Raw genomic sequence first — 23,847 nt, forward strand, 5'->3', positions numbered from 1 at the left:
GAGGAAACCTTATCAAATACATTACAGCTGGCTTTTTCCAGTGGTGTGTTTTTCCTTTGTAGATTTAACCAATTTCACATTAACCAATGTGATTTTGTGTGCTATAACTGAGGCTTGAACTCAGAATTGCTTGTTCTTGCTTAGCTTTTTATGCTCAAGGTTGAAGCTCTACCACTTGAACCACACCTTTACTTCTGGCCTTTTGCTGGTTAATTGTGTATGAGAGGCTCTCAGATTTGTCTACATCGACTGACTGGCTTTGCACTGAGATCCTCAAATCTCAGCCTCCTGAGTAGCTAGGATTATAGACATAAGCCACAGGTGCCCAGCTCAGTTTGAAAATATTTTGAAAAGTGCATCTGTACTGAGCTAGGACAGACATTCTTCTTGATATTATTTTCTAAATGGTACAGTTTAGCAACTCCTCATAGCTTTACTACTATACTGGGGATTATTTGTAATCTAGAGATGACTTCAGGTAAACAGGAGGATATGAGTAGATTCTATGCAAATGTGGAAACTTTGTATAAAAGGGACCGGGACATTCTTCCTTTTCAATATTTGCAGGAACCTGGAAAGTACCCCCCAAACCACTCCCCACTCCAGCCTCAGATTGTGAGGGATGAGTGTACTGTGCTGTAGGCATTAGCCTTAGGAGGAAAAACAAGCTAGGGCTGAGAAAAGGGAGGGAGGACAGGCACCATCAGCCCTCAGAGATAAAGGTTAGATTGAAGCAGGGACCTGAATAAGTAAGCTGTGTGAAGAGTAGAGGAAGATCTTTCTAGCTGGAAGGAATTATAAATGTCCCTAACGCCACGGGGCTAGAGTAGAATGAAAGCAAGTGTGCGTGTGTGTGTGTGTGTGTGTGTGTGTGTGTGTGTGTGTGTGTGTGTATGCGTATAGGGTGTCAGGGACTGATAGGCAGAGATGGGCCCACTGGGTGCTAGTTTTTATAACATGTATGGTCTTGTTGGGCATGGGAATGGTTTTGGCTTTTTTTCCCCCCTGAATAAAATGAGAGTTACTGTTTAAGATATTGAGTTAAGCATTAAATTTAATATCGACAGTGTGAGTGTTGAGTTAGGCCTGGTGGTGCACACCTGTAATCCTAACACTGGGGAGGCTGAGATAAGAAAGTGGCAAGTTCAAAGCTAGCCTGTGAATTCTGGGCTAGCCTGAGGTATACAGCAAAACCTTGTCTCCAGAAAGCAAAAGGAAACAACAACAACAACAAAGATACATGGGGCATTTGTCTCTCATTGGATTAAGGAAAATTGGATTAAATTGCCAGTGGTTCAGGAAATCTTATAAACTTTTTTGGTTTTTTTTTTTTTGGTAGTGTGTGGTTTCCTAAAGTAAAGCAAGCAATAAAGACCCAAAGGAGCAAAGCCAGTTTTAATGTAAGACTGTTTATAAGTCGTGATAACTACAATTCGTGTCTTTTCCAGTTGAAAGACAGACTTCCTGGTTCAGTGAAGGGAGGTGAGGGGATGGGAGGCACACCTCTGTTATGCATGTGTAAATATTCTTCAAATTTCAGAGAGATGAAGCCAAATGCCCTGCACTTCCAAACGCTTGTACGTGTACTCAGGACAGCGTTGGACCTCCGGGACCTCCCGGCCCTGCAGTAAGAAAACCCAAATCAATCAATCTTTGGAGTAATCTGCTTGCCAGTATGGAGGCGATAAAATACTGCCATCCATCTGTCTTTTCTAGAACAGAGAAAGCTAAACTGCAGACTGTCTCTGTAGCACTGAAATGGAGATCTGTAGATCTGTAGATCTGAAATGGAGTAAAGCACAGAGAAAATTTGATCCTTGTATTTGACACCTGTAAGGTGTCAGCGAGAATGCTATTATTGTATTCTTCCTTTGGAATGATATTGACTAATCTTCAAAGAAGTTTTCTCTTAAGAAGACAAATCTGGCTTTGAAACTGTGAGGATTTCAAAAAGCCACCTTGGCTTCGTTGAAGAAAATAGGTGATTAACACAGGACCAGCTCCAGATTCTCTCAGATTTTACTATACTTGGGTTGTTGTTTGAAGACAAATTGAGTTTGGGCCAATAAGAAAGTAGCTTCTCATATACAGAGTCAAAATGCATTGCCTTTTGCATTCAGTTTTATAAAGTAACAGTGACTTACCTGATTTGTATGTAGAATCATAAAGTTGAATCTGGGGACAGATTGTTTAAAGGAAGTTTTCCTGTAGTTGAGAGGTAACATTATTAGATGTAATCACATATTAATTTTATCTTTGCTCAGGGATCTCTGGATTCCTGAATCCATCCTTTCTTTTCCTTCCTTCCTTCCTTCCTTCCTTCCTTCTTTCCTTCCTTCCTTCCTTCCTTCCTTCCTTCCTTCTTTCCTTCCTTCCTTCTTTCCTACTTTCTAATCTCCTTTTTCTTTCCCTCTTCTTTCTTTTTCCCTCCCTCCCTCCTTTCCTTCCTTCCTTCTGACAGCCCTAGGGCTTGAACTCAATCTTAGGCACTGTCCCTGAGGTTTTTAGTTCAATTCTACCACTCTATTACTTGAGCCACAGCTTGACTTCCAGCTTTTCAGTGGTTAATTGGGGATACAGAGTCTCACAGACTCCTTTCCTGGGCTGGATTTGAACCGTGACCCCCAGATCTCAGCCTCATGAGTAGCTCAGATAAGCCACCATCAGATTCTGATTTCTTAAATACATGTTTTGAGATTCAAAGAGATTTGAAATACTCTTTCTTTTGAGATATCATTTTCTTTTTAAAAATTACCTTTCAGTAGCTGTACAGAGGGGTTTCATGTCAACATTTCAGTATATGAGGACAATGTCGTTTAATCATTGGCACCCCTCTCCAGCCTTCTCCCACATCTCCCCACCCCTTCAAGGTGCCTGCCTCCATTTTCACATTTTCACACATTGAATACTATGACTGTATTCACCCATCCTTCCTCTCTCCACTTACCTTTCCCCTTCCCTTAAACCTATGTAACTTCCCAGTCAGAATATATTTCAGCTTCCTAGTATTCATTTCGCTAAATTGTCTGTTACTTGTTTGAAGGAGTTATACCATGGGAATCAGCCATATGCAATTTTATTGTGTATCTGTGCATATGACTCTGTATGAATTTACATATAGGTTTCTTGTTTTAGAGCTCTTTAAAGAATATAGTTCATCTTATCTCAAAGCACATTTTACTATCTTTAAGTAGTTGTATAAGAAGGGTTTCCATTCAGCATGTCAGATTGTGAGTATAACCCCTTCCACTGGTCACCCCATCTTCTCCCAACCCCTCAAGTTTTCTGTTTCTACTTTCACATATCTACATTGAATAATATGACCATGTTTGCGTACCCTTTCTCTCTGCTCATCTGCCACCCCTTGAACTTCTCCCTGCTCCTGAAAACACGTGCTTCAGCTCCCTAGTATTCATTTTCTTCAAGTAACTTTTATATATCAGATTTCTGTTTTTCCTATGTGCCTGCTAAAAATGCTTCTATTGCGTTTTAGGGAGGACCTGGTGCAAAGGGTCCCAGAGGTGAAAGAGGCATCAATGGAGCCATTGTAAGTATATTTTAGAGTTCATTTATGTGCTTATATGTATATTTTAGAGTTCATTTATGTGCTGTTTAAATTTCCACTGAGGGGACGTGTGGCTTTGAAACAGGGGCTTCAGTGTCAGTGTGCCTCAGGGGCTGTCCTTAGTTTCAGCTATGGAGTAGAGGCCTGCAGTCACCTCTCCTGAGGACAGAGTGCCTGCTCTAAATCAGTCTCAGGGAATCTGGGTTTTATATACATGTCAATCAATCCACATAAATATACGAACATAAAAATCTGCTTCTAACAGGACTTTTTAATGTGAGTCAAAGCATTACTTGTGAATTTACTGTACTTGCCAGTTTTTCAATGAGTCAAAGGAGGAAAGAATGACATTAGCAGACATTTTTATAGATGTATAGATTCTAAAATGTTTACAAAGATTCAACAATTGATAGCTTGGAGTTACAATGATCATTAGTATTGGGTGGTATGCTGTTACTTGTGGTCTTCTTCCTCCTTTGCTTTCTTTCTTCCTTCCTTCCTTCCTTTCTTTCTTTCTTTCTTTCTTTTTCTTTCTTTGTTTCTTTCTTTGTTTCTTTCTTCATTTCTTTCTTTCTTTCTTTCTTTCTTTTTCTTTTTCTTTTTTTGTTGGTCATGGGGCTTAAACTCGGCTTGGGCACTGTCTCTGTTATTTTCAGCTCAAGGCAAGCGCTCTGCCGCTTGAGCCACAGCGCCACTTCTGGTTTTTTTTCTAGTGATTTATTGGAGATAAGAGTCTCACCCACTTTCCTGCCTGGGCTGGTTTTGAACCACGATCCTCAGATCTCAGCCTCCTGAGTAACTAGGCTTATAGGCGTGAGCCACTGGTGCCCGGCTGCCTTCTTTTTTTAATTAATTAATTACTTTTTTGTGTTGGTCATGGGGCTTGAACTCAGGGCCTGAGTACTGTCATTGAATGTTTGTGCTCAAGGCTAGAGCTCTAGCATTTGAGCCACAACTCCACTTCCAGCTTTTTTGGGTGGTTAGTTGGCGCTAAGAGTCTCATAGACTTTCCTGCCTAGGTTGGCTTTGAACTGTGATCCTCAGATCTTAGCTTCCTCTTTTGTATTTTAGGGGCCCCCGGGTCCTCGTGGAGATACTGGTCCTCCCGGCCCTCAGGGCCCCCCGGGTCCCCAGGGACCCAATGGACTTTCTATTCCAGGAGAACAAGTAAGTGTGATTTTCTCTATTAAGTGAGCTTAGCTGGAACTTTCTTCTCTATGGCTTGCCAAACTCAAATGTTTCCTCAGTGCATTCAACAAGATGTGTCATTTAGATCATATCCTGGGATGAATATTATTTTAGATGTGTAAATGGTATACATCATCATAGATGTCTTTGTAGGAAAAAAATACTGTTCCTCTTCATTTGAGCTTCAGGAAAAATGATTTCTTGGAAATAATGCATAGACCACTTTGGTGGAAGTATGTTTATTCAAAGTTAGGTGTATTTACCCGCAGATATAAAATTACCTCATAAAGCACTGTAAGTGGAAATTACAGCATCTGTAGTTTAAAATGAGCATTAATTGAAAAAGAAAAAAAGAAAAGAAAAGAAGGCTTATTCATCTCCCCTCAAAAACACTGTGTGTGCTGACCTCTGCCCTACCACTGGCTTTATGAAGAGAAGATGTTGTAAGTGACTCCTAGCTCTCCTCTTCCCCTCACCCCTGCACCATGCTTGAGAACCATTATTCCATTTTTCACTCCAGGGGCGCCAGGGAATGAAAGGTGATGCCGGAGAGCCAGGTCTTCCAGGCCGGTCGGTGAGTTGTTGTTGAAGATGCCTTTTCTTACCTGCCCTGTACTCTTTGAGGGCTTTTCTTTATGGGGCTCCAAAAGGTGAGCCAGGGTTGAGCAGCAGAGTGTTAAGTCTGCATCTGGGCTTCCTCTGATTCCAGGGCCATCTTCTGGGTCTGGCCTTCAAGTTCATGTTCTTCCATTCAGATATCTGCTTTTCCCACTGAACATCTGAAGGGTGTTTGTTGATTACTGTTTCGTGCTCTAGAACATTTGAAAGAAAGAGTATTGTGGAGATGAACAGAATCCCTTTCCACACGGGAATTCTGTGTCTTACTCATTTGTTTCCTTCACTGTAGGGAACCCCAGGATTACCCGGGCCCCCAGGACCAACTGGACCTCCAGGAGATCGAGTAAGTTTTCTTGAGCAAGAGGTAACAATATTAGAAATGAGATCACACTGTTGCCCTCTCCCATCCCGTCTGCATTGGTGGCCAGCACACGTGTGCCATGTGGTGATCCAGGTCTTCTGGGGGCGGGGCAAGAAAACTGGAAAAGATGATTGGCCTTATCCTCTTTCACAGCCTTAAGGCTATAGGTTTTGGGTTTGGGGCAACTCTAGCCTCCCTAGATTCTTATTAAAGTATTCAGAGTCCTACGATTCCAAATGTTTTCATAACCCGAATGGACAAAGCACAGGTGTATATTGAGCCTCACATTTACCTGTCCTGGCCTTGTGTACTTACCTACTGAAAACTGATGAGCAGATGAGGGGACATAAACAGTTTGGGGAACCTAGGGAGACATTGATATTAACATCTTTGTTAAGAAACAGGAAAGTTGGTCGAGAGGCAGAGCTCATGCCTGTAACCCTAACTACTACTACTGATACCTGAGAACCTAGTTGGGGGCCAACCCAGGCAGACAAATCCAAGAGATTTTCTTCTTCAATTAACCAGCAAAAGGTCAGAAGTAGAGGTGTGGCTCACGTGGTTGAGGTCCAGGTGGGAGTACAGAAAACTAAGCAAGAGCATAAGGCCCGGCGTTCAAGCCCCAGTGCACCCACAATAGACGCAAGAAACTTGAACTCTGAAAATAAAAATGAGACAAAAAGCCCAGGACCATGGTGAACAAGGAAGACCTGCTGTCAGCATTCTCTTCAGAGACAGTTTCAAAACTAGGATCAACAGAAGCACGGTGGCAGGTCAATGTGCATGTCTGTGTGAGAACCATCATTGTTCTCCTCAATCGCTAGTATGTGGGAGGACATAGTGTTAGTTGCTTCGGCTTGGCAATAAAAACGTGAAAAATAAAATTGCTTCCCAACAGCATGTAGTTGGTTTAGTGAGTAATTCTTAAGAGGAGATCAAAATAAAATCCTCCACATCCCAACTTAGATCTGTCTCTGTGAAAGAAAATAGCTACCAAGTGCTACCAAATGCCTGTAATCTTAGGAGACTGAGACCTGAGGATCCAGGTTCAAAGCTTAGTCCAGACATAAAAATTCAAGAGATTCGAGTTCCAATTTGGCAAAATGCCAAACTGGTATTGGTAGAGCACCAATAGTGAGCAAGAAATTCTGAGGCTCTGAGTTCAAGTACACACACCCCAAAAGGAACTAGTTAATCAGGAAGTTGTCAGAGCGACCAAAGGAAGATAATAAAACTATGATACTTACCTAGAAATGAAAGAGTGTTCAAGGTAGCAGCTGGAGATATTTCAATAGAAAAAATGCCATTCAAACTGTGCAATCAATACTACTGGAACATTTTCGCTTAAGTGGCTCTCAGAAGTCGTGTTGTTATTATATCAGACTGACTTGGGATCTGTTTTCTGTTAAGCAGGCCCAGTTCTTTCAGAAAACACGCTGACATTTTATCCCTATAAGTTTTTGAAAACATTTCTTTTTTAAAGGAAGGGAGGAAGAATATTTCAAACAAGTTAAAAAAAATAAGCTTCTGCTGTTGTAAAATCAATCAACTAAAAAGAAGGGTGGATACTCATATAGGCAGCCATCCAAATAATGCAGATTTCACTGGAATCCAAGAAGATGGGTGAAATGCTCGTCCTTATGCGTGCTAGAAACTAGGACAAAAATCTCTTCTGACAGAGGAATGCAACAACCATAAACAACAACCTGACTCAGAAATCCTTGGCCGGATTTCAAAGACCTGCTGCTGGGAACAAATGCTAACTAGGTAGCAATGTGACTCATTCCATACAAAGGTCACTTGGCATGGAAGGCAGAAAAAAGAAACAACTCATCAATGTGGGGCAGAAGCCAAGGAGGGAGCCAAGGAGGGAGCCCTGGAGGGGAGGCTCTGTGGGCCTCCTGCTGGATCTATCAGCATCTATGCCTGTGCAGTTCTGGTTCCTGGGTGAGAAGAGAGAGAGAGAGAGAGAGAGAGAGAGAGAGAGAGGAGACAGACCAACTGCTTGTGATGAGGACAAAGCCTTCTTCTCTTCTAGGTGAGGGGCAGTTACAACAGCTTAGCATCTTTTCTCCAGGAGTAAAGACACCTGCTCCAGGAGTGGAGATAAACTGTCCTCCTTCAGCGCACTGACAATTTGCAGATCTTTCTAATTGAGCAGTGAGCCTTACAATACCATTGACTTCTCTCAGCAACCTTCCTTCAATTCTACTCACTGGGCCAATTTGTGGAAATTGATTTCTTTTTCTTTTTTGGTAGAAAGGGTCAGGTTTTTTGCTTGGGAAGTGGGGAGGGGACGATCTGGGGTTCAAGGTCAGCCCAGGTGAAAAGGTTAGGGAGACTGTGTCTCAGGGAGCAAGCCTGGTATGGTACACCTCTGGTAATTCCAGTTATGTGGGAGGCAGATGGGGAGGATTGCAGTCTGAGACCAGTCCAGGCAAAAGCCTAAGACACTCTCTACAAACTAAAGCATACCCAGGGTGGGGCATGTCTCAGATGGCTAGGCAAGTGTGAGATCCTGAGTTCAAACCAAGTACCACCCCTAATGGACAAAAACTAAGGGCTATTCTTTGTTAGCTTTTCTACACTCTTAGAAAAGCAAAAGCTGGAGTCTTGAATGGAATCTGCTTTCTTGGGAAGATAATTTCATTGAGATTCTAAATGATTTTGTTTATAATGACTGAAATGAATGAGTACAGAAATTAACATAATTAGTTAAGCATAGGGTACACTGGAATTGTTTTTAAGGTAATGTGTCTTTATATTGAAAGTTTAGTTGCTAAATACTGTATCAAGCTAAACCCTTCTCATGACACTTTACGCTCAACAATCTATTCAGTGTCTATTTAAAAAAAATCTGTTCACTTCTTTCCTATTCCGAAATTAATTTCCTTTTCATCGTAGGGATTTACTGGAAAAGATGGTGCAATGGGACCCAGGGGTCCACCAGGGCCTCCGGTAAGAACTGAATGGGTTGCTGTCTCTTCTTTTCCCCTTACCCTCTATGTTCATTCTGCCAGAGAGAATCAGGTCTCTTGACTTTGAGGCATATTGCACTTTTGCTGTGAGTATATTGTTGAGTATTTATTTTCACTTTTCCTAAATCAAAAACTAATGTGCTAGGGAAAACCTATGTGCCAAAATATAGTCTTAACTGGGTTCTGGTGGTACATACTTGTAACCCTAGCTACTCAGGAGGCTGAGATCTGAGGATCGCCATTCAAAGCCAGCCTGGGGGGACAAATCTGAGAGACTCTTATCCCTAGCTAGTCTGCAGAAAGCTGAAGTGAAAGTGTGCTTAAGTGGTTGTGCACTCACCCTGAGTGGAAAGGCCAAATGAGAGCATGAGACCCTGAGTCCAAGTTCCACTACCAGCACAGAATCAATCAATCCATCCATTCATCTCAGACTCATCTGGTCACTAGCTGGTTAGTGCCTCACTTTCTTCATTCTCAGGTTGAATGGATGGCTTTAATAACTTGACAAGCTTAAGAACCTGAGGACTATGGCATTCAAATGTGAAGGACATGATTACTGAGGAACCATCCATCATTGTGAGGAAGTAAATTTATGCACAAGTTAAGCATATGGCCTTCTACTTAAGATGTACGCAAGAAAGCTGGTGCTGGTCATTGTGCAAATGATCTGGTTCTAACAGAATGGGGGTAATGGGTGAGATGATGGATGGGTATGAAGAATTGAGAACATGTTAATAATTGTATTATTTATATTAAATGAATGCTTTCAGAAAAGGGAGGTTTGAATGCACAGTATACTTTATTAAATATTTATTACAGAGCTTATAATTTGTATAGTTATGGAATAAAAAATTGTTTTACAAAATCTGATGATTCAATTTTCAACTATGTTTTAGGCTTTAGAATATGATGTGTTAATTATTACATATTATAAACAATTCTACTATATATATAAATAGGTACTAAGTAATTAATAAATAAGTGATAATAAGTAGTTCCACTAAATATATAACAATATATAGTTAAAATGTCTGGAGGTTATGTTAAAAGCGATATGGAAAAATTATGCTTTCAGTGCAAAGGAGATAGAAGTCACTAGAAGTCTCCAAGATGTGTCTAAGCAAAAACTAATTTCTAGTCTAAAATAAAAAATCAGCCACTTTCTCAATTCCCTCTCTAGTCCAAGTTTTCAATCTCTGTCTCTTGGAATGTTTTCTGCTTTGGTGGTAGAAATAAAGTAAAACAGTGGGGGAGGGGTGAGAATTGCTTTCTGTGAATTGATTTTTAAGGTATTTACTGGGCCCATAGTGTGTCAATTGTGCAAATCATCATGCATGTACACATACCTTCAAGATATATTTTAAAACTGCGTAGTTCACCAAAAAAACTCCCCAAAACCTGAGGTGGAATGTTCAGGATTTCCATCTCTCCTTCCTCTTACATTAAAATTTGACTTTCCTCTCCATGCTGTTTCTCTGTCAAGCTTTGAAGCGTGGCTGTAATCTGTTGGTTGGCGGTGGCTGGAATTTTCTTGGTGTTCTAATATTCCTTTTCTTGGTCTGTGTGCTTTAGGGAAGTCCAGGTTCTCCGGGAGTGACAGGGCCAAGTGGAAAACCAGGAAAACCTGGAGACCATGGCAGACCGGTAAGTGGGCATTTCACCTGTTTTCTTCCCTTCAGTCTCCCATAGGTACCAATAATGAGAGTGCCAGTGGTTGGACAGGATTAGGTTACCTCAGCTGTGAATATGTTTAAGATTGGTTGCAACTGTGCTAAACCCATGGTTTTGACATGATCCTAGTTTGAAAGTTTAGTTCACTGAATTGTTGTAATCTTTTGTGATGAAAATTGTGATGATTGGGTCTTTTTAAAAGGAGAGATGGATGAGGAACCAAGGCACATATTTCTGTGCTGTATAAACACCCAGAGCCTTGGAGCTGGGTCAGCAAAATCATTCTTTTTACTGAGAAATGGTATACTGGGTAAGCCAGAAAAATACATCCCCATGGTGAATGGCGCTCTTCATCCTTAGTTTGTGGATGTTAACCCTTTGACAACCAGACATGGCATGTGTTTTATCTTTTTAGTTAAGGATGCTAAAACATTAGTTTATCTCTGACTTGAAAGCATTTGCTAGGCTGGAGGCATGGCTCACTATACCAGTGGTAAAGTACTTGCCTAGTGTGTATAAGACCCTAGATTCAACTAGCAGGCTTGTGTGCATGCGTGTCTTGAGGTTTGAACTCAGGGCCTGAGTGCTATCTCTGAGCTTCTTTCACTCAAGGCTAGTGCTCTACCACTTGATCCATAGCTCTACTTCAGGTTTTTTTGCTGGTTAATTGGAGATAAGAGTCTTACAGACTTTCCTGCCCCAGCCAGCTTTGAACTGCAATCCTGAGATCTCAGCCTCTTGAGAAACTAGTATTACAGTCATGAACCACCAATACCTGGCTTTCCTAGAACTAGTAAATGCATACATAGGTAATTACATAATATATACATACGTAATTGTATCAACTTTAGTTGTTTATTGTGCTTTTCTTTTATACTACCATTTCATAATTACATATAAGTTAACTTTCATTATTTAGATGTTTTGTTTAAAATAATATTTTAAAAATATCTACCACGATTTGTACTAACTGCTGATCTCTCCATAGCCTTACATGGTCTGTCATCCTCATCTCATCTAAGAGTATTTCAGACATAAATCAGTCAGCTAGAAGCCTGAAGAAAGCTATGTAAAATGTTTTTACTTAAATTGTTATCTCTGAACATTGGAAATGAAAATGGCTTCTGCAAATCATGTACAATAAGACAATTTCAGGGTAATAATAAGTTAAAAATACACATTGGAAGGATTGACACTGGTGGTAATGTCTATAATCCTAGCTGAGATCAGAGGATTGTGGTTAAAAGCCACCTGGAACAGAAAAGTCCCTGAGATTCTTATGTCCAATTCACCAGCAAAAAGTCAGAAATGAAGCTGTAGCTCAAGTGGTAGAGTGCTATCCTTGAGTGATAAAGCTCAGGGAGAGTGCTCAGGTCCTGAGTTCAAGCCCCAGTTCTGTCACAACACAAAGAAAATGTACACATTAGAACAATCTAAAATTACCATCAAGTGTATAAAAAACCCCACTGCAACTTACAAAAAACCTTACAAATTAACTGTTATTAATGTTTCCATTTTGGTAAAATGATAACCAAACCCAAGCCTTTCTTAAAATAGTTACTATTTGGTATGCATTTAATTGGAGATGACCGACTTCATCTCTCCTCTTTTTCCGTATTTTTTGTTTTTGCTTTTTGGTTGCCTGTGGGGCTTGAACTCGGGGCCCTGGACATTGTCCATGAGCCTGTTTGTGCTCAAGGATAGTGCTCTACCATTAGAGTTACAGCCGCTTCCAGTTTTTGAGTGGTTAATTAAAGATAAGTCTTTTGGACTTTCCTGCTTGGGCTGGCTTCTGCTATCCTCAGATCTCAGCCTCCTGAGCAGCTAGGATTACTGGCATGTAACACCAACACCCAGATCCTTTTCTAAGATAGCAGATCACCTGTTCTTTTCTTCTCCATTTCATCTTCCTCTAATTTCTAAAACCAAAACTACTATATGAAAATATATATATATATATATTTGTCAGTCGTGGGGGCTGAACTCTGGGCCTGGGCACTGTCCCTCAGCTCAAGGCTAGCCCCCTACCACTTGACCCACAGTGCCACTTCTGGGTTTTTTCTGCTTATGTGATGCTGAGGAGTCAAACCCAGGGCCTCATGCATGCAAGGCAAGCACTCTACCACTGAGCCAACTTCCCAGCCCCATAAATATGTATGTATTATATGGATCTTAGAGAACACCTGAACCAACCACTATTACTTTATGTCATTAGCTATTATAGCCAGTCAATGACTTCTTGTTAGTTTAAAACCTGATGTGGTGTGGTGCATGTTTCCAGCCGCAGGTTGATGGAATAGTTATTCATTTAATAAACATATGCAATGAACTATCCAGTGTTTCAAAGTCAGGAGTTGCAACAATAAATGAGATTGAGTGATTGCCTGTGTCATGATTCTAGAGGGGACATGGAGGAACATCACATAAAAAGTACCATAGCTGCCATAAGGAACACAGCCAGGGGTAGGACAGGGATTGGATGGGAACAGGTAGCTGTTTTAGACACAGCTGTCCAGGAACGTTCTGAGGAGGTGACACTGGAGTAAAGTGTGGGAAAAGCTGTGTGGGAAGGGGGTCTCAGACAGAAGGAACAGAAGAATGACAGTCTCAAATGAGGCATCAGTCTGGCATATGAAAACAGTGTTCAATAGGTCTTCACCAGGAGTGGAAGGCGTGAGGGTGTGTGTGGGGGAATAAATGATGAAGGAAGAAAGATGCTGGTCGAGTGACCAAGTGGACATCCAGTAAAATAGGAATTTTTATGTTATTCTCAGTGCTGGACAGAGATCTTAGGGACAAAGAAGTGATTCCTTTCCTTTCCTTTTCCCTTTCCCCTTCTGTTTCCTTTCATTTTGTGCCAATCTTTGGCTTGAACTCAGGGCCTGGGTGCTGTTCCTGAGCTCTTTTGTTCAAGGCTAGTACTCTTATTACTTGAGTCACAGCTTTCTCTCCATATTTTTTTGGGTAGTTAATTGCAAGAAGAGTCTCACAGACTTTCCTGCCCACCCAGGTTTCTGTAATACTACTACTCAGAAGGCTGAGATACAAGGATTGAGGTTTGAAGCCAGCCTAGTCAGACACATTCCTGAGACTCTTATCTCCAACTAGCCTGAAATTAGCTGGAAATGGAGCTAGGGATCAAGTGGTACAATGCCAACGTGGAGTGAAAAAGCTAAGAGACCATGGCCAGGCTCTGAGTTGAAGTTCTATACTGTCACATGCACATGCAAACACATGCGCACACACGCACGCATACACACACCCCACTCTGGAATTGGTGTGGAAAATAGACTATCTAGGAAACAAAATGGGAAGCAGAGAGACCAGTTAGGAAAACAATGGAATTGTTCAGGTGAAAGTCTTGTCTGGGTGCAGTGTTTTCCATGCAAATGGTAAGGATGAGTTTGGTTTGGAATACTATCTGAATATCAGATTCATTTCTTCTTATTCTATTTTTGAATTGGTGAACATTTGTAATGCAGGGGGAGGGTCTCACTGTGATAGTTCTCTGTATGATTTCACTGGACCTGGGCATAGTCAGCCACTCCAATGTAAATATCGAATTTGTTTAAATTTGGATCTTCCTTCAATAATAGCAATTGGCAGCTTGCAAATCTATGACTAAAGCACAAAACCTTTTTGCACTCTAAGGAAGATATTTTCCAAGATCTCTTATGGCCAGTGAAAGAAGCCAAAGCTTCTTTCCTTGTGTTGGACATGAGACTGTTTGAGTTATTCAGTAAAAGAGACACTGGGTTCTCTCCCTACCCAATATATGAAGACTCACTGAAGGAATTTTAGAGGTGTGTATTTTAGCGACGGGGTGGCCAGAGGCCCACTAATGCTAAAGGGAGCCGAGTGGAACCTCACCTCCTTTTCCTGGATATTCCACCATAACCAGCCCAGTTAACCAACTGCAATAGAGTTGCATGGTCTATGTGCAATCGTCATGTACATTGCAGTTCAAGTTCAAAAAGTGTGTGTGGCACGTCTTTTATAATGGTGGCCATAATATTTATATTTAAGCACTGTTTTTGAAGGCCTGTATTTTTGAGATGAAGCAGGGAGAGACAGAGAGAGGGCAGAGAGAGAGAGAGAGACAGGGTAATAGAGAAAGTGAAAAATAGAGAGAGAGAGAGAAAGGCACGAATAAAGTCATTGAGACAGAGGAAGAGACAGAGACACAGAAAGACAAAGAGACATGAGAAAAATAGAGAGATAAAAAGAGAAAAAGATAGAGACAGAAAGTGAGAGATGAGATTATTTTTTGACAGAAAAGCCAACTATGAGTTATAGATAAGAATGTGATGCATCATTTTGCTAATTCATTAGACAACAGTCTTGTCTATTCATGCATCATTGTAGACCAGTTGTCAGTTTTGTAATGTATGAAATTTCTGTTTCAGGGCCAATCTGGGTTGAAAGGAGAGAAAGGCGATAGGGTATGTATTTCTTAAAATTCCACTCCCAGTTCTTTCATCTGTTAAGCATTGACATCTGATGCCATAGGACTAAAAGAATCACACACTCAAAGTTCTCCTTGTTTTAACGAACAGGGAGACATTGCTTCCCAGAACATGATGCGAGCAGTAGCAAGACAAGTCTGCGAGCAACTGATAAGTGGTAACATTGACTTTCTTTTTATTACAGGAAAATGATTTTTAAATTAATAGCAGAAAAATGGCAGGGTTTGAGTCATAGAGCATGTAAGAGCTATGTTTCCATTTTATATTTGATGAGCTCTTGCTTTTGTACACTGCTGGTTTTGGAGATGATTAGATAAAGCCAATAATATTTTATAGATTGTCACTAAGGTAAAATAATAGCCTCAGGCAATATTTCTAGATTCAGCTGGTTACAGAATCACATTTTAAAAGGGCTTTTCTGTTTCCATGTTAGACTTGTTAATGAACTTCCTCAGGGTAAAACTTGACAAGTACTTACGCACTGAATCCTTTAAGCTCCAGCGTTTTAGTTTTATCATTGCACGAAAGAGGCTTATCAAGATTAATCATAAAATGTCCCCCTTCCTTTTTTTCTTTTCCAGCCAATACTGAGTCTTGAAATCAGGGCCCATGCACCACTTGGCTTAGCCCCTTCTTACTTGGTGAAGTCTATTAGGTCTACTGCAGAATGAGTGCAAGTACACCTTCAATTCAGAGCTCCCCCCTACCCCCTCTGAGAAGTTTCAAAACGAACATTTCTCAAAATGTGTTCTTGATGTACACTTGCTTGCCTGAAAATCACTTACGTTGTTTCTTAGAAAATTCCCAGATCGTGCCCCACATAGTGAATTATCATCTTTGGGAAAATGGCCCAGAGATGTGTATTTTTCAATTTGCTCTAAAACCTGGTTATTGGTGCCTTAGGTCCATACAAGAATAGCATGATTTGTTCATTTAAAATAGGTCCAATGTTGAATGACGTTGCCTGGCAGGCCTATTTCAGAGCCATATTAAGCTTTAACTACTCTGTCTTCTTAGTAATGCCCAGGGCTTACAGAATGGCATTTTATGGAAATGACCATTTATCAGAGATCATTTTGTACTGGATGGCAAGAGTGACTGTCTTATTTTTATTTTTAGATTCTTAATTACAATGTTTTTTGGAAAGAAAGAACACTGGAGATCGGTTTCTTTAAATGCTAAGAGAATGCAGCTAGCTCCACTCTTTCTCCTCTCCATTATTGCTTTTATTTTATTTAATTAATTAGTTAATTTTATTACCAACCCTTCTTTCTCATTACAGGTCAGATGAGCAGATTCAATCAGATGCTGAACCAGATTCCAAATGATTACCACTCTAATCGGAACCAGCCAGGCCCCCCGGGACCCCCAGGACCTCCTGGCAGTGCTGGGGCCAGAGGAGAACCAGGGCCTGGGGGCAGACCAGGCTTTCCTGGCACCCCGGGCATGCAGGGACCTCCTGGTGAACGAGGTAGGCCTTCCCTGATGCTGCTGCATAGAGATAAAGAGATGAACTAGGTTGGATTGGAGGCCTGTGGAGAATGGAACTGAGTAAACTAGTCTTATGGGACAGTCTCAGAAGAGATGTATATGAGTGAATCCCCCCCCCCCCACACACACAGCAGTTTACAGACCTTAGAGATCTGTATCTTAGTACACAAGTTGCTTTGGTCCGAAGATCTCAGTAGAGATAATGCTATCTTCTGATTTTTGTGGTTGTTGTAATGGGAAACTTTGTGTCTTGGCAAAAGGAAATCAGGCTCCAAAATCTTGCTAATTGCTGTGGCTGTTCCAAAAATGGAGCAGTGACTGAGTGCACTTAAGCAGCTCTGTAGTTTCGGATGCCAGTGTTCTCTGTTCATCCATCCAACGTCTGGCGCTAGGCTTCCATGGTGGTTTGACTTGAATTTCATGGTAAGTAAGTGCAATTGAAGGAAAAGAATAAGGGGAAAAATAGAATGTTCTGTTTCCAGATGTTTCAGGACAATGGTTTCAGGACACTAGTTTGTATTCAAGAGACAACTTAGGTATTTCTCCAAATCTCATGGTCTGGATGCCAGCTACTAACGATAAGATTTCTTTGAGAGGTTTTTAAACAGCAACTTATTTATTCAAGAGTTCCGCTCTTGACAACAATTTAAAAATACATTAGACATGTTTGTTTCCTTCAAATATTTTTTCCCCCTTGACTTTCCGCCAGATTTGTTTCTTGGCCCTAAATTTGGAATTACACCAATGTCTAGAAAGAATCTGGCTGAAGGAGTGAACTTCTGCGAAAAATTAGACGCTGCTTTCACTAAGGAAATGAATTTCTTGAAACCAAGTATGATCATTTAAGATAAAATGTGTGTTCCAGGGAAATGTCACTCGGTGCTTTGTTATTCTGGCTTTCCTTAGGTTTGCCTGGAGAGAAAGGTGAAAGGGGCATTGGATCTCCAGGATCACGAGGGCCGCCTGGGCCTCCAGGTAGGTTGGCTCATACCTCAGACAGGTAAAGCTACAAATCAGAGAGGGCACAGCATTACCTGAGAGACTCACAGCTTCATCTGGCTAGCTCTGGCATTCATACCGTCATATATATCTTTCAGTGAAGAGTTCAACTTGCATGACCACCTCAATTTTATGTTTCTTTTGTTAAAAAAAATGCATCCTACTATTCATTTACTGTGAGTCAAGTACACAAAGATGTGTGCTTTTAGTGACACAAATGGTAGGCATTTTCTTTTTTCTTTTTTTTTCCAGTCATGGGGCTTGAACTCTGGGCCTGAGCGCTGTCCCTCAACCCTTCAGCTCTACCACTTGAGCTACAGAGACACTTCCAGTTTTCTGGTGGTTTATTTGAGATAAGAGTTTCATAGACTTTCCTACCCAGGCTGGCTTTGAACTGCAATCCTCAGATCTCAGCCTCCTGAGTAGCTAAGATTACAGGGATGAGCCACTGATACCCGGTGGGCATTTTCTTTTTATAGCAAATTTCTACTTGTCTTGTTTGATTCCATATCCTATAAGGATATTTGCATTTACCTTTTTAAAACATGCTTAATATGGGGCTGTTGGACTGAGAAAAATATAACTAAAAGACTTGATAGATTACAAAATTTCATTTACAGCTTTTCCAATATTCTGAAAAGAAGTAGCAGTTATCCATTTGTTTTATGCATATTATCTGCTAGGTTGCAGATTTTTTTCTTCCTTATGAAGGCTGTGAGATCCTTGCAACCAAGATTAGCCATATGCTTTAATCATTTATTTATGTGTTTATTTGTTTGTTTATATTTGGTGCTGTACTGGGGCTTGAACTTAGGGCCTCATGCTTTCCGCTGGCTATTTTGCTCAAAGCTGTTACTCTACCATTTGAGGCACAGTTCCACTTCTGGCTTTTTTTGCTGGTTAACTGGAGATAAGAGTCATAAAGAGTCATAAAGACCAGCCTAGGCTGGTTACAAACCATGATCCTCAGATCTCAGCCACCCACGGTCTGGATCCTATGGTTAAATCTTGATGATTCTATTAGCCATAAATGAGCATCTCTTTGTCCAGACATAACCTTGCCTGCTTCACGTAGTCTGCAGGTGTGGAGCAGACGTTCACATGTTTGCATGGTAGTCAGTGTGGCTGTCTAATATGTAGAGCCCTTTCCTTCAGGAGCTCTTATCTCTGTGGCCTGGGAACAAAACTGAGGACTCACTGATAACCTTTAGCTTGGCTGAATTCCTGCTAATTTCCTTTAATAAGATTGTTAAAGTAGTAGATTTCTGGCTTTAACTCTTGAAGAGTCACTGATAAGATGGTTCCCATTGGGATTCCTTCCTTCCTTCCCTCCGCCCCTCCCTCCCTCCCTTCCTTTTTCCTCCCTTCCTTCCCTCCCTCCCTCCTTCCTTCTTTTCTTCCTTCCCTTCTCTTTCCCTTTTCCTTTTCCTTTCCCTTTCCTTTCTTCTGGTCATGGGGCTTGAATTCAAGGCCTGAGTGCTGTCCCTGAGTTCTTTTGCTCAAGGCTAGCACTCTACCATGTTGAGCCACAGCGCCACTTCTGGTTTTCAGGTGATTCATTGGAGATAATAGTCTCATGGAGTTTCCAGCTGAGGCTGGCTTTAAACCATGATCCTAGTATCTCAGCTTCCTGAGGAGCTAGGATTACAGGTGTGAACCACCAGTGTCCGGCCCATTGGGGATTTCTTAGGGAGCTAATTCTTACCATACACTCGTATGCCTCTTAAAATATTGCTGGCTCCCTCAGGAAGTGTATTTAACACCAGGGAAAATGTATTTGCTTGACTTTTGCATAGGTCCACAAGGAGAATCCAGGACGGGTCCACCAGGGTCCACAGGCTCAAGAGGTCCTCCTGGTCCTCCCGGTCGTCCTGGAAACTCAGGTATCCGAGGACCCCCTGGGCCCCCCGGATACTGTGACTCATCCCAGTGTGCCAGCATCCCATACAACGGGCAAGGCTATCCAGGTATGTTGTTAGCATCGTAGGAACACAGACTCATGTGAAGTAAAGAATCTCTAGGACTTGAAGGAAGGTTAATTTGAGGATTTCCTAACCATAGCGACTGAGACTTCACTTCTATTGTGTGACTAATGAATAGCAGTGTGGTCTCATAACAGAAAATGTGAACATTTAAGTCATTACTTTCTCTTTCTATATTTCTGCATTTACCAAATCACAATGACAAAAAATTATCTTCCTTATCCTCCTTGGAAGTTCCAAGAACTCTGCCAATTGACTTCTTTTTTTTTTTTTTAAACCAATACACTAGTAAAATGCCAAGGGAAAAAGATGTGTAAAATATGTAGGTTAACATATTTGATAATACCATAGGCAGCTGAAAGCAATTCAGTGTCTCATAGTGACCATGAAATGAATGCTTATTTAATCTGGGACTTAATCTTTGGGAAGTTTGTTGATGGTTTCATCAACAAGTGTAGAAGGTGGAAGTTTCTGGGGACTGACTGGAGGATGTGAGCTTTGAGGAGTTTAGATATCAGCCTATCACACTGAGATATCTAGATATCAGCTTATCACACGGAGATCTACACTGACTTTTTAAATAGTGCATCCTCAAGCATCTTGCAAATTTAAAAAGGATACTACTGTTTGATATGGTTGCTATGGCAAACTATGCATGAGTAGTTGAATATCTACATATCTATATATTTATGTGCCTAATCACCTATGACCCAAAGTAATAGTGAATCTTAATGTATGTCTCATATAACTTATTCATAAACTTGCAATAAATTATGAAATAAATTTAACTCACCACTGCTTAATTGCATGTGGGAATAACTGAAAACATGGATATATAGATATGTGTGTATACTTTAACCATTGCATACTTAGATGGATGTGTATTATGTATATATATTTTGCATCGTAATTCAACTTTTAAAAACTATCATCTTTGACCTGTTTCAGGTTCCGGCTAACACATTTTCTAAGTCGCCAGTGCTGCTTACAGTTTGAATACATGAAAAATCCTGTTTCTGAGATGTTTGCGCACGCGCTTATTAGGAAATGAGTCTGGAAATCTCACCACAGATCTGGTTAACAGCCGGGGCAGACATCATAAAGGAGGGTGGAGACTCTGGATACTAACTTGAATGATACAAAAGCAGTAGAAGCCTGATGCATTTCAGTCATAATATAGAAAAGTATTTTTTTAATAAAAGTTCAAACACACAGTCACGAGGAGCTGCATTTGTGAACGAAGTGCATTACAAAATTACTAACCAGCAGAGATTATGCCGTTTTAAGAAAACAAACAAAACAATTAACCTGGTTCAAGAGAAACATCTTTTGTAAATAATAAACTAATGGTGGCTTGTAAACAGTTTTGTATATGACCCTGTCCGCTAAAACCTCTTAACAAGTCTATAATCAGCTTGTGCACTGATGCTTGCTGGCTGCTCTCTGTCTCTTGGAATAACATTGAATGGAATCTTTCCATCTCTTGCTTGTAAGCTGACTGATTTGGGGCATGGAACGTCTTAATATTTCTTTTGTATGTGTATTATCCTTTGGCTTTTGGAATTGCAATTTTCAGACCAAAGCTTAAGATCACTTTTTAATTTTCCTGTTTTGCTGTTGTCATGGTGTATCTCTTCCACTGGCTGTCAGTCAGTCAGTTGTGGGGACAGACACAGGACATGCCATGTACTGTATTCTACCTGGTGGTAGATACTTTTCACCTCCAGAGTTCAATTGCTAGGAGCCAATAAAATTTCTCCTCACCTTCTCATCTTTCCAAGTTTTTTCCCCCCTTCTCTGGTGCCGGTACTGGGGCTTGAACTCAGGGCCTTGTGCTCTCACTTGGCTTTTTGATTCGAGACTTGTGCACTATCCTTTGAGCCAAATCTCCACTTCCTGTATTTTGCTGGTTAATTGGAGATAAGAACCTCACAGATTTGTCAGCCCAGGCTGGTTTTGAATGGCCATCCTCCAATCTCAGCCTCCTGGGTAGCTAGGATTACAGGTGTGAGCCACCAGACTCTGGCCTTTTCAAGTTCTTTGACTTGTTCGGGGATTTGGGAAAAATCCCCCATAGGTACAATTCTTTGGCCTGGTCTCTGATCCTTTCTAGGTATTTGTGCAATGATTGTACTTACTGCTGGATCTTTGGAGGTTTTCTTGTCCTTTTCTTCCTTCTTTGTTCTTTTTAAATGCCATTTCATGATTGGGTCACCGTATTCTCTCTGCAAATGGCAATGATCAGGACGATGTAACTTATCTATTCGTGTGATTCTGAGCGCGGTGATGACTTGCTTCTGCCGTGTGCGTGTGCATGTGCGCGTGCGCGTGTGCGTGTGCCTTCCGTACCATGCTGTAACTGTGATGTTGACTCGGACAGAGCCCTACGTGCCCCAGGGCGGGGCCTACCTGCCCGAGCGCGAGCCCTTCATCGTGCCGGTGGAGCCCGAGAGGACCGAATACGACGACTACGGCGCGGACGACCCCGCCCAGCAGCAGCCTCACCGCTGGCGGCGCGCGCTGCGCGGAGGCCCCGGGCTTCGAACCTGAGACCGCCACGCGCGTCCTGCGACGGCCGGGCGGGCGGGCGGGCGGGCGGGCGCGTCGGGATGTTCACTTGCAGGTCACGTAGAGCCGTGCGCATCTCGGCGGGGCTGGGTTTTCGGGCATGGCTCCATCCGCAGTTTCCCCCTCCCGACCCTAGCCAGCCCGGTTCTCCAGGAAGCCCGGCGCTCCGCATTCACCCGTGCCTTTGCCCTGCAAACAAAACCTTGCCAGAAAATAAAACACTTTGTTCACACACACAAACACACAGAAAGCGGCGAGCGGAGGATGCGCGTCAGCACTGCGCTTAGATAGACAATGAGTCCCGGGACCAGAACCAAGGCGTCTTTCCAGAGGGCTCTTTATCTTTCCCAATACTTACCTGTAAGTCCAAGAATTCCCTTCCTACGATCAAGGAGGAGGGGATCCTCGACCCCACTGCCACCTCTGATCCGCCTTTTTCTATCCGCCTGGTACAGTAGGGCACCGATGCTCCTAGACATCGCCTTTACCATCCACACAACTTCAGCCACATAGCTCCAAGTTAGCGTCTCCCCCCCCCACCCCGCCCCGCCCCGGGACAAGTTCCATAGTGCCTTAAACTTCCTTGTGTTAGACACCTTCACAGGTAGGCCAAAAGTTGCAGGTGGGTCTGCGGAGATGGAAATTGCATGTTTGTGTTGTATATTAGTATGAACTTTTTATTTTTCCTTCTCAAGAGCATAATGTTTCTTAGTTATCAAAAGCAGTTGGAAAAAAAATGTTTGCAAGACTATGGACATAGAATTGCTGCTTTTTATATTTTAACTGCAGATTGTGAATTTCACCGCCTTTATATTATTTATTTCTGAAACAAAAGAGGCATTTTTCAATAAAACTACTGAAAATCTCACATGGTGTGTTGTTTTCTCTGAATGGTGTGCTCTGAATGGCTTTTTGGACTGCTCAGGCCGTTGTTACAACAAATAAATTCATATCCCTGGATACGGTTACAGATCTTGCTAATAATATTAAATTATGCTAAATAACTTTAGATTTTTAATGATATGGTGAAGTCATAGAAGAGTGGTGACAGCCTTAAAAAGCACAGCAGATTCCCAAGGCTTTATTAGGAATGTAGGGGATGTGTGGGTTGATGGAAAAACAACCAGGTTACCTTGGAAACACTAAACAACCAAATAATCTAACTATCCGCATGATTTTGTGTGCATTTAATTACTTTCCTATACCACAAGCTGCCCAACAGCAAGTTACATTGCAAAAAAGAAGATTCCTTAATGGAAAAAAATGTTTTCCATAGAAGACATGTTAATAGAAATCATTCTGGATGTCAAAGAAAACAATGAAAAATGTTTCTCCGAAGGTATTTCAGCATCAACTGAAGAGAGGAGGAGAGGGGAGTGGGAGAAGGTTTTCAGAGAGCCAAAGCATGAATGAAATACTTTTGGGAGACTGGATGACCCATTGGTGGCATTAGAGGGTGTGAAGAGGTCGCAAGCTGAGAGTGTTCACATGGTTCTTGACATGCAAACTGTAAAGCTTGAACACATCACTGAGGGTGCTCTACCTCTGGCATATGTAGGAAGAAACAAACTCTCCCGAGGAGCGTCAGAACAGGACTGAGTCTATCTCCCTTGCATCTGAACTGTTTACCAACAGATACGTCCTTTCCCCATCTCAAAACACTTAAGTTTCTAGGCACTGAGCTTCCAAACTTCCAAGATCTTCCAGTGTCCTTCATTTTTTATTGTCTTTTTGTATGTCCATACTGGGGCTTGAACTCATGGCCTGAGTGCTATCCTTTTGTTTTTTTCCCCTCAAGGTTGGCGCTCTACCACTGGGCCACACTTCTACTTCTGGCTTTTTGGTGGTTAATTGGCAATAAGAGTCACACGTACTTTCTTGCCTGGGCTAGCTTTGAACCGTGATCCTCATATTTCAATGTCCTGTGTAGCTAGTATTACAGAGCTGTTGGCTCTCGGTT

At 41.6% G+C, this 23,847-nt stretch overlaps 1 protein-coding gene across 1 annotated transcript in view; it reads left to right on the forward strand.

Moving 5' to 3' along the window:
- Positions 1-21,911, forward strand: part of Col12a1 (collagen, type XII, alpha 1) — a 127,933-nt gene extending 106,022 nt beyond the window's left edge. Inside the window, exons 53-65 of the mRNA XM_013034114.1 lie at positions 1,541-1,627; positions 3,494-3,547; positions 4,637-4,732; positions 5,274-5,327; positions 5,661-5,714; positions 8,637-8,690; positions 10,283-10,354; positions 14,788-14,823; positions 14,938-15,004; positions 16,130-16,318; positions 17,245-17,313; positions 19,134-19,304; positions 21,700-21,911. Of these exons, the coding sequence (XP_012889568.1) occupies positions 1,541-1,627; positions 3,494-3,547; positions 4,637-4,732; positions 5,274-5,327; positions 5,661-5,714; positions 8,637-8,690; positions 10,283-10,354; positions 14,788-14,823; positions 14,938-15,004; positions 16,130-16,318; positions 17,245-17,313; positions 19,134-19,304; positions 21,700-21,869 (1,173 nt within the window). The 3' untranslated portion in view covers positions 21,870-21,911. The remainder of the gene's footprint in view (positions 1-1,540; positions 1,628-3,493; positions 3,548-4,636; positions 4,733-5,273; positions 5,328-5,660; positions 5,715-8,636; positions 8,691-10,282; positions 10,355-14,787; positions 14,824-14,937; positions 15,005-16,129; positions 16,319-17,244; positions 17,314-19,133; positions 19,305-21,699) is intronic.
- The last annotated feature ends 1,936 nt before the right edge of the window (positions 21,912-23,847 follow it).

This window comes from Dipodomys ordii, unplaced genomic scaffold (assembly GCF_000151885.1).
Source record: "Dipodomys ordii isolate 6190 unplaced genomic scaffold, Dord_2.0 Scaffold182, whole genome shotgun sequence".
Classification (NCBI taxonomy): domain Eukaryota; kingdom Metazoa; phylum Chordata; class Mammalia; order Rodentia; family Heteromyidae; genus Dipodomys; species Dipodomys ordii.